Source organism: Thermobia domestica, chromosome 3 (assembly GCF_964235325.1).
Source record: "Thermobia domestica chromosome 3, izTheDome1.hap1.1, whole genome shotgun sequence".
Taxonomy (NCBI): domain Eukaryota; kingdom Metazoa; phylum Arthropoda; class Insecta; order Zygentoma; family Lepismatidae; genus Thermobia; species Thermobia domestica.
In genome coordinates, this window is record NC_137456.1 from 170538544 (window position 1) to 170550608 (window position 12065).

General features: G+C 33.4%; 1 protein-coding gene across 1 annotated transcript in view; it reads left to right on the forward strand.

Annotated features, from left to right (window-relative positions):
- Positions 1–12065, forward strand: part of LOC145682022 (cholecystokinin receptor-like) — a 439911-nt gene that overhangs the window by 138141 nt on the left and 289705 nt on the right. The window contains exon 2 of the mRNA XM_081753626.1: positions 5581–5778. Within this exon, the coding sequence (XP_081609752.1) occupies positions 5581–5778 (198 nt within the window). The remainder of the gene's footprint in view (positions 1–5580; positions 5779–12065) is intronic.

The following is a 12065-nucleotide window of genomic DNA, read 5'->3' on the forward strand; positions in this document are numbered from 1 at the left end:
TTGTCTTCAACATTTGGAGGAGTGCAGATTTGAGGGAGGAAGGCATATTTGAGGCTCACTGTGGGGAGAGGGGTGATGAAACTCATATTACGGTATATGAATCTGATTTCTGAGGTGAACCTGTTGTATATTATATACCAGACGATGTAGATGAAATTGTGATATGTATCAAGTGTCGTGAACACATTCTGAAATCTGAATACATGCATATTTATAATTGATATGTTTCTATTTACGCATCCACAGTGATCCACATTAAAATTTTAGGACACTTGTTTTGTAATAATATAAGTAATGACTTCCTTAAAACGATGAAAGAAAATCAACTATGTATGGCGCAACAATACTCTTATTCAAAATTATGATGATCACAATAGCATTATAGGAAGCGTTACAGAAATTAAACAAATAGTTGACAATAGACTAACAATAATTAATGACAATGAAATATTTAAAAAACACGATTATTTTTTTAAAATGAAACAAGTCAAGGGAAACAATTTCATCCCACTTTCCTTTGTGGTATTCGGATACAAATCATCACAATTTCAAATCGGGTGGAGGGGACATGTCCCCCTAATTTCCTCGGGATATGTGCCAATGACTGAAGGGCCGAAGCAATCTTTGCGAGGGGCGGGAATGCTGGCTCTCTTGGTCTACCAGATCGGTGACCGTGATTCTACAGAATGCTTTATATTTATGCTTGTGTGTGTGAGTCCCTCATAGAGTTTCTGTCCACGCCACTGGACATACTATGTATTTATGATGAAGATTAATAGTTTGCCTTTAATTACGATTACAGTTACGACGCCGACATGCTTCAAAAAGGCATTGAACTAGTCGTTTCTGTTTTGTTCTATTTCCTTGACGTTAGCGCTCGTACGTTCTGTACAGAAACTATAGCTTAGTTCAAAATAGATAGAGTTGGAAATACTTGAAGATATGCCATTGTATATCTAAAGCAAAATGTAGAGTTGCAAGGGATGAAGGGAGTCAAGTAAGCAAGTAGTTGCGCATGCGCACTCGACAGAAAGCAGACGAAAACCCCGTTTCTTGCAGTAGGCCTGGATGCCCAAGGAACACAGCATACAAGAGGAAAGATAGAAAATGTGCATCTGAGTGACGCGCATGCGTAGGTTCCATGTTGATCTGTGGTAGGTTCCGCTTATCAAAGTAAGGCGAGAGAGCACATCCAGAAGATTGCAGTGCAAATAATTGTGATAATTACAAGCAAACAATTTATATACAATGAAATACATACTTTTTCTTTTTAATAGGGGATGCCGGGCATACCGGCGTTCCCTTACGCTACGCCGCTGAATAATACACAATTTATCGTGAAGACACACTACCTGCACACTACATGTTGTATATTAAATTATTTGTATAACAATGTCCGTGATAAAATTAACACTCCTTAATAAATTCTACTCTATTTTCCCCAAAAGCATTTTTGTCTCTCCTGAAAAATATGTCTCTGAAGTTACGTTGTTTCGTAAATTTTCGAATTAAATAGTTATGAGCAGTATAAAACGTTATGTATTTAGTCACGATATGTAGGACAATAACCTATTGAGCTCATTTCGCCCCATAGCATTTCATAGAAGAAGTTAATTTAGAATTTTTTATATATATTTAAACATTGAATTGTGTATTAGTCTGACCACGCAGTTCCAATTTATGTTCTAAATATTAAAGTGTAATATAAAGCATTACTACGTTGAATAACTAATTGAATACATATGGATATAGCAACATATAATAGTACTATATCTTGTAAAAATTATAATTTATAAATTATCTATATACTAATAAAAATTATTTCGCATAAATGCAGACTTAGACCTAAACGACTAATCATCGTTCTACATTGCATGCTTATAACTAGCATTGTTTGTAATCAACATTATTATTGTTAAATATTTAAACCTGGTGCCTTCACTACATATTTTAATGTTTACCTTCAGGTCTAAAATGGTGCATCCATCTATCATCTATAGTTACGTATCTGGCAATAAATTTAATAGGATTCCGCTTCAACATAACTAAATTAGTCCCTGAAGCACGTAGCTGATCATTCATGCTTTTCATCCACATTTAACATTTTAGGGATGTATCTGACAGATATTTTTTCAGCCCCAAATGAAAATTTCTATTGAAATGGTGGATACACTTGTTGTTTCAATTATTTTACGCACTCTTTTCGTCCGTCATTCGCTACCAGATCATATACAACATTATTGTTTTGTAGCGTACAGACGAGTTGAGTTGATTTTGAGTTTAACGTCCCTTTTCAGCAGCGAGGCTATATGAGACGTGGACCTACTGATTAACGTGGAGTCCGAACCACATGAGCTCCCGCCGGGAATCGAACCCGGGTCTCCCGCGCCAAAGGCGCGTACGCTAACTGCTTAGCCAGGGAGGAGCTCAGCTTACAGACGAGTACCAGCCTCACTTTTGGGTGTACTGCTTTCTCTTCTACATCGGAATTCTCTTCACCACTATTTTAGAAGTTGATGTGAGAGTACACTATTACCCAATACGCTAACCATATTACCGTGTACCCCTTTATTTTTAGGCATTTCATCTACAAATATTTGATTACGTGCCACGTTTCATTCTTTATATATATATATATATATATATATATATATATATATATATATATATATATATATATATATATATACTAGCAGCGTTCACCCCGCTTCGCTGCGGTCACCCCGGAACGCAATAAACTTTGTTACTTAGATAATTTTTACTTTTTCGCTTTCAAGTGATTTATAGCGCCTGTCAGTTATGTTAACCCGCCGAGTCACAGGGTCATGCGGGTTGCATATAAATACGTTTATTTTTATACCTATGATGAACTAATAACAAAGGATTTGTACGTATGGACACCTGAATGGTCAATTATCTCAAGACACTGGTAATTGAAAATTAAAGTGATATGATAAAAACCATCTAGGGTCCACATCCTAACAACCCCCCAAAAATGAAAGAAATCGGTTCACCCGTATTAGCGTGATGAGCGGACAAAGGATTATTTTTACGTATTCACACCTGATTGGTCAATTATCTCAAGACACTGGTAATTGAAAATTAAAGTGATATGATAAAAACCATCTAGGGTCCAAATCCTAACAACCCCCCAAAAATGAAAGAAATCGGTTCAGCCGTATTACCGTGATGAGCGGACAAAGGATTTTGTGCGTTCTCTTTTATATATATAGATATATATATATATATATATATATATATATATATATATATATATATATATATATATATATATATATATTCTCAATCCCTACACACTTGCTTCCCTGAAAATACAGAGAACACGAGTAGTATTAACGACTTTACCCTGTACTTTGGCACACATACTTCTAAAGCTTCAGCATAAAACATACTTCAAGAGCAATAATTTTCTTCAACTTCTTCTATATCACGTACAATAATTGGTAAATACCCCTGGTATGTATATTTGTGACTGCTGCTAACTGCAAATGAATAGTTTTTAAAATGAAATAAAAATCTTTAGTTAAGTGTCCTATATTAGAATTTTTAGTCCAAAGGAAACTGCTGGTAAAAGAAAACGAATTAGTGTGTAACACTTATTTCCAACTGGAACATCTGTGACATAATAGTTTGCTGCCCGAATTCTGAGTAAACCTCTCACACAAAACAACAGAAGCATGGAAACGAGTGCTTTAATTAGAAAAACAAGGCGTGGTTGATTGTTATACAGATACATTGATCTTAGATTAATAACTAACAAAATACTATTAATGTTATTTTGTTCCATTCCATCTACTTCATTCTCTCCTTTATTTATTTTGCTTAACCTCTTTTCTTCTTCCTGGCTCTATAGTATGGGATCACTTCTACGACATACATTGGCGCTTTGGAAGTTACTAATATAAATAAATACGTGAAACAGAAACGCATAAAGAAAAGGGAGAAATCGAAGAAGTCCGTACACAATGTTATCCACAAGAAGCGTATAAATTATTATTCGCAAGAAAGCTTTGAACAAGAGCTGCTTTGTCTGCCATTAAACCATAGAAACTCGTAATTATATTTTCAAATATATATTCTATACTCCTATATGCATTTGAAATTTTGATATCTTAACGACAAAACATATTGTTAATATAATAGATTTCTGTTGATGGAATGTTTAAGGTATTTTTCTTTCAAATAAATTTGTTTCGTGAGTTCTTTCGCGCCTATGGATAGCGTATGCACTTTTGTCGTGAAACCCGCATGTTCAATTCCCGGTAGCAGCTCAACTAGTTCGGATCCTACGTTAAGTTATACGTCCATATCTCATACAGTCCATATTTCATATGTTGCTGAAAGATATACTACGCTTCAATCAATAAAATGAATATCGTTTCATTACCTTTTCTTAGTCTCTTAATTATATTTATTATATTATTACGAAAAATTTATTACATTAATTTCAAGTTCCAACAACGAGTTTCAGTTTCAAACAACTGCTTTGTTACCAAAGCAACATTTGAGCATTAAATTATTAGAATCTAATAATCAATAGTACTGTCTTCGTGTAAATTACATTTACGTAAATTTTATTGAACAGTATAATCTAAAATTAATATTTGCAAAATGTATAATTTCATTAATGTATTATCAATTGCTTACAATGTGGCATTAAACTTTTTATGAACATGAGAAGCAGTTTGATTTGCCATCTTTGTTTACAAGAAAAGTACAATCGAGTAAAAGGATATGCGCATCACACTTTACTGATTGATCGAATTTACAGTTTCCTTTCAACTTCAAGGATATATAATTCAGGGCCAGCTTTTAAAACTAACTTTCCGGCCACTAGTCTGCTGCCAAAATGTCTTGAGCCGTGGCAAAAATGCGAACTAAAGCTCACACCTCGACACACCCACTCGTTGAGCCAATAAGGGTCCCGCTGTTGCTAAGCGAGATAATCTTAGCGAAATGCAGTGGAATTCCTTTAGCTGGTAGCAGCGCATGGAACGGAAGACTAGGTGTCAAGTCAATGTGGTATATCTTTAGTCTCGTTTGCACCCGGCTAGCATGTCTCTATCAGGAATCGAAATCGAAACCAGGGTACAAAAGTTGCCGTATCAGACTATTGAGCAAGGAGTGATACTATTTATATCATTTTTTTATTATTAAATAACTGCAGTAAACATAATAATTTAAAGAACATTTATTGCAAATATTTGGTAAATTATTAGATGTTACAAATAACATGAACATTATATAGATATAATCATTTAGAAAACAGTGAATATCAAATTTTACAAAGTAAGCTTCTTTTTTGCTAATGCTCAGCTATAAAATTACTATTTTTATTATAGCTAAAAAAACAAACTTATGTAGTATATATTGTTGTGTGTGTACAGTATATAGTATGTATATTTACAACATCCTCTTAGTTTTTATTACTCTTAAAGAGCCTCATAAAATTGAACTGTCTAACTTAAACTATATATATAAAATATCCTTTCGAAATCTGTGTATTCATAAAAGGGATTACATATGAAACATGATGTTCTTTTATCTTCTTTATTGCAGCCGTGTCTGTGTCAGTTAGCGTATGGACTCTGGTGATAATTTCAGTGGAGCGATATTACGCAATATGTCACCCGTTGAAATCACGTCGTTGGCAGACCCTCTCGCACGCCTACAAATTAATATGCGCCATATGGATTAGTAGTTTGGCTCTTATGATGCCAATAGCCGGACTAAGTACATTGCTACCAACTGTCAAAGGTATGTATTTAATGCTAGTTTTGGCAAGACAAAAATAAAAAAAAATGTTGAATCTTAATACATAAAACATTTTACAAGTACTTTCTAGTAATTACAATATATTTAGGTTGTTACATGTCATGTCATCAAGAAAATTCTTTAATATGTTCCACGTGTAAATGATGTGAAAGTTTAATTTATATTAATTCTACAGAATTTCGCAGGCACAGTGGGAGAAAAGTATATAGACGAAACTCTCTTCTTGCAAATAATACATAAATGAATGAAATAAAAGAAAATCATCATAGCTCGGTACACTTTTGCTCAAATGTAAGAATGTCTGATTCTGAAAAATTAGCAATTGTGTTACAAGTGAGAGAAAAAACGCTCCTTCTCATGAAAATGTATAAATCAAATTTAGTTAAAAGAAACACAGATTTGTTAACATTGTCTTTTGTATCTCCAGTATTGGTAGAAGTGTATGAAAATATCCTTCAAGTTACATGTTCATTGAAGAAATTGAAGAGAATTCGAAATGTTGAAATTCCATAATCTCCAATTTAAAAAAAGTATGAAATATAAGGTTTCCTAAAGGGTATTGAGCCTTCAAAGATGAGGGTATTGAGCCTCAAAACTTAGAATAGATTTATTAATATTGTAACTTTAAAACGATATTTTGAATGTACATATGCATCTTTTTCTTGGTGTTTAATGAATTTCGTCATTTTACCGACAACACCATAATCCAGCCGCTATAGAACTACTGTTGTTTTTATTCTAATTTTTAAAAGTGACATCTGCTTTTACCGGCGTTGATTCAAGCTAACTTAACGCCATTCACAGAACTACGTAGAATCGAAAGTAATGATAGGTCTAGTTTATACAGTTGGATTAAAACCTCCAAGCAGGGTTCTTGCAACTAGCAACAGTGATAAAAGATATATTTAGTCTGGTGTTGTCAGGGAATTATTATTATTATTATTATTATTATTATTATTATTATTATTATTATTATTATTATTATTATTATTATTATTATTATTATTATTATAAGTAGTAGTGGTATAAGGGGATTCTCGTTTTCGGCATGTCCTGGGACTAATGAGGATTTTTTCTTTCCTTCTTAATTTTAAGTTTGGCCTGGAAATGTTTCTTCCGTGTTTCTCGATTTTGAGCTTCCTCTTTTAACTCTCAATATTTTCTTCTATTTTTCAAATCATCTATCGCTTGTGTTCTTCCTATTCTTCACTTTCCTTCCATCTTTCCTTCTATGCCGGTATAAAGAAGCAATGTTTCGTGTCCAATCGTAAGATGTGTCCAATCCAATTGGCCTTTCTACGAAGGATGCTGGCAAGAAGCATCTTCATCTCTCCTATCCATTTTAAAACATCGTCATTTGTTACTCTCTCCTTCAATTTCATTTTATGCACCTTTCTCCAACACTACATTTCGAAGCTCTTTAAATATTTCTTCTTTAACTTCCGTAATACCCAAATCTCTGAACCATAAAGTCCAATACTTCATATATAGCACTTGACCAACTTGTTTCTTAGTCCAATATGAAGACTACTAGTTAAAAGTGATCTTTTCTTGCTCAATACTTCTTTGGCTATGGCAATTCTCAACCTGATCTCTTTGGTGCAGTAAGCATCATTCGTCAAAATACTTCCCAGATATTTGAAATGGTCGACCTCTTCAAGTATTCTTTGTTCTACTCTGACCCGTAAGGGCACATTTCCACAGGATATTCTAATCATTTTTGAGTTTTCGACTTTGATTTCCATTCCAGATTGTTTCCCAGTGTCTACTATTTTGATAATATACGCGTTATTGTTAAAAACTTTGTTTTCTTTTCGGCGGAAATCAACACTTAGTGTTCACTGATACCGAAAAGAAAACAAAGTCTTTAACAGTAACGTTAATTATTAAAAATCACCTTTTTTATGGTTGTTCTCAAAACAAGCACAATGTAGATACTTCCTTTTACTTTTGGGCGGCCGTACGAAACTTTTTGTTGAGCCTTTCCAACATATTTTTTGTTTGTTGTTTTCGGTAATGTATCTTCCTTATAAAGAGGATATTTTATATAGCTCTAGGTAGGTCTTTGGGTTTTAGCTGTCAAACAACGTTAGGTATGATCCACTACGACTCATTTATTCTGAAATTTGTACCAATAATGCTCTCTCATGTTCAAAATACTTAATAGTTTCTATACTACCTGATAGTATATTAGTTTAGTTTTAACTAAAAGAGGCTTTTGTATTGAAGATTAAATTAAATTATTAGAGTTGTGTATGAATCGTTTGTTTAATAAATACCTACGATCAGCGTTATAAACTTCATGACTATGCCTAGAACTGAAAACGCGATCTTCAATTGTCTGCTTCCCTATGTGAGTCGTATTGTAAAAAAAAAAAAAAAAAAAAAAAAAAAAAAAAAATGGAAAGAAGGAAATGTCCCATCTACGCTTAAAGCTGATTACCGAAGAGTATCGCCACTGACAGTGGCGTATTTACGATTTTGTTTCGGGAGGGGCTTTGCTAACTTTCGGGGGGGGGGGTTGCCTGGAAATGTGAAAATTCTGCAAGATATTTCATTTACTTTACTATACTAAGTAAGATTTCGGGGGGGGGCTTAAGCCCGGAAGCCACCCCCCTAAATACGCCACTGGACACTGAATATCGACTCTGATTACTTGTTTAATGATTTTGTAAGTTTCCAGTTCACGGTTTCAATATATCCACGCAAAATATTTCTTTTCGATCTAAAGAAATGGAATGAAAGCAAATAAAATTATTTCAAATATCCCGAATTCTGCCTAAAACGTAAAATTAGTACAAGTAGGAAATACTTGAAAGAAGCATATAAAGCTTGGATATCACATTTAGAATATTACTTTAACCCTTTTAGGATTTATGGTATATTCTTATATCTTAACGCAATACCGTCTTTGACTGCTTATTTGCGTGATATAACAGGTATTTAAGCCTGTTTCTTTTATTGGCCAAGTCATGGATAGACCAAAGCACATTTTAGAAACTTGTTTGTAGCCGAATGTTCAACTTGGCGGCGCCATGTAAAAGCGGAGGGACGTGACTTTTTTCCCCTTAAGGCAAATTTCAAAAAAATTGTCACGCCTTTAGTTTTCAAGATATCAGATTGAAACTTTGTATACGGATTGTGTGTACCTTCTGGTATTTTTACTTTTTATTAGATCCCTATAGTGCGACCAAGCGCTGGCTCCCTTTTCCTGAGGTCACTAGTATTACTTGTTTACATGGTAGCATACGTTGATTTTACAGGGTTGAAATGGGCTTAAAGCGTTACGAAATTAAACGCGCTAGAGGAAAAACCAGAAAGTAATCCAGATTGAAAAGCAGTATCGATAGCAGATAATACATGTTAATGCTCTGTATCTTATTTTTCTTAAAAGATAGGCATACAAACAACAAAAATAATTATTATTTCAGAAATAATAAAAAGTTGTGCTTTCTTCTAATAGTAAATAAAATGGCATGACTATTTGAAAATAATAAAATAATTTATTATTATTATTATTATTATTATTATTATTATTATTATTATTATTATTATTATTATTATTAAATATTTATGATGCATTTATTGCCAGTGGCGTCGCAAGCTTTGAGTGATGACCCAGGGCCTCACGCTTTAGAGGCCTCACAATGCTAGAGAAGTTAAATACAATTTGACACTAATTTTATAAAAACCCATCGATTCAATGTAAATACAAAGAAAATAAGGATTCCGATTTGTTTACATAAAACATTACATTACATAATGCTTGCTTATCATCTATTCTTGTAACTAAAATAGGCCACTAACATAGGCGACAGGCATTGAGCTTACTTTAACATTGTAATAATGAAATGAAACAAATCTTTCATATGTTTAGCACTAATAACATCGTTGAGACCAATTGATTTCAAAAATTTATTATTATTATTATTATTATTATTATTATTATTATTATTATTATTATTATTATTATTATTATTATTATTAGCTATTTAAAAGAAACCGGAGACATTACAAATTCTTGCCCAGGGATCCGCGAAAATTTCTCGCCAAGGTCATGGTAACAATTTACTACGCCACTAACTGTATGTTGCCAAAATAAATTAGAATTATTATTTTTTTTATAATAAGCAGGGTCGTTTGATCTTAATGAACTCTGAGTAGATGTCTCATTCTCATTCGTGTCCGTAATTGGTATCGAGTTGTGCTTTGTGAACACAGTATGTGTACTTTTTAGAACAAAGAAAGATATAATTTAGCATTCTGGTTTCGCATTCTAAAATCGAAATTTCAGGTTATAATACTAGGTTACTCGATTAATAGTATAAACTACCGTTCCGCGAACTGCAGATTATACATCAACGTTACTGGCGAAAAGTCCAATTGTCCAGTTCTCCATCAGTTACTGTTATCCTAAATTTATCAAATTCCCTCTAAACACAGAATTGAATAACATTGTTAATTAATAATCTACTGAATAATATTTCAAAATTACCATACATTTCACACGACATTCGACCAAACAAAAATGCGTGGATGGTATTTTACTTAGAACACAGATTATTGACACATGCACTGAGAAAACATATTGTTTGTGGCATACGTAAAATCGAATGTTACAGTTGTAAAGCCTGAAATTTTTGGACTTAATGTACAGCAGACATATAACTGAAAACCCATGTTTTATAATACTTTCTGTATAAGTGTTCCACGTGTACGTACTTTCCGTATGAAACAATATAGGCGGTCAGGATCTCACATACAAATGGACGTATATAACATATAGCTGAGGAACATAACATACATACATGTATGTAACATAAGGAAGACTGTTAGATATCAGACATCCTGCAAGGGCATGATGTAACATCTAAGGATAGTGCGTATGTAGCATATGGATAACGTATGCTTCGTATTGATTTCTGCAGTAAGCAAGAGGATTCCGTATATTTGTACAACATACTGCTGTCCGAAAAACTGATTTTTCTCAGTGTATTTTGTAGTTGGTTACCCTGCTGGCAAGGAATGTTTTGATGCTGGTTTCACTTGCAGCCACGACCTGCTCACTGCTCTGTTACCTATACGTGAAACCTCAGCCGGGCCCGAGGTGCGCAGGTGTTCCGAGGAAGTGATTTTTCAGAAAAAAATAGTTTTTTTTTCGACTTTTCCGGTCTAGATGTATGATCCGGACATGTGAGTAGTACCGTTGGAAAAAGCTCATTATATTGAAGAAAAGAGAGTTTGAATCATGACTCTAGGCCAAACAATAATGACACAGTAAATTTTAATGTATATATATATGTGTGTGTATAATATGTATAGGGCCTAAATTCAGATTTTCAACATTTTTTCCGCCCTTTGTTTTCGAAATGCAAGATTGAAATTTTGCGCACGTATTAAATACATAACAACATATGTTGTTTCTAAATAATCAGGTCCCTACGTGATCCCAGGCTCGGGCCCTCAGGGCAAAGTGTTTTGGCGGGATTTTTTTTAAAATCCGTCTTTTTTTCGACATTTCCGGCTGAGGTGTATGACACGGAAACCGGTTTGGTACCGTTGGAAAGGGCTCGTTATACTGAAGCAAATGGTGTTTGAACCATGACTGTAGGTCAAATAATAATGACATTACATTTTAAAAGTATATATATATATATATATATATATATATATATATATATATATATATATATATATATATATATATATATATATATATATATATATGAATGGGTGAGTTGAAAAAGGGACATATTCCAAAAACCGCAACTTTCAAACATGGGTGGAAATATGAACACCTTCCAGAAATATCTTCGATTTTTCACACATACGTTCCCGTAGACTTCAGTAAAGAGGACGTAAAATTAATGAATGCCTTCCTTGTTCTTCTCAAGCGGTGTAGGTACATATAAAATGAATATAACCATCCCGGTTTAGCTTGCCTATTTTTTGGAATATGTACCTTTTTCAACTCACTCGTTCATATATATATATATATATATATATATATATATATATGTGTGTGTGTGTGTGTGTGTGTGTGTGTGTGTGTGTGTGCGTGTGTGAGTGTGTGAAAAAATGGGTCAAAATTTCTCCTGATCTTAGTTTTCAAGGTAAAGAATTGAAATTTTGCAAACGTATTATATATGTAACAACATTTTTTTTTTTTTTTTTTAGTCAGATCCCTATGTGAAGTCAGGCTCGGGCCAGAGAGCAGCAAAACTTTTCGAAAAAGTCGAAATATCTCTCGCTTTTTTCTCAATGTTCCC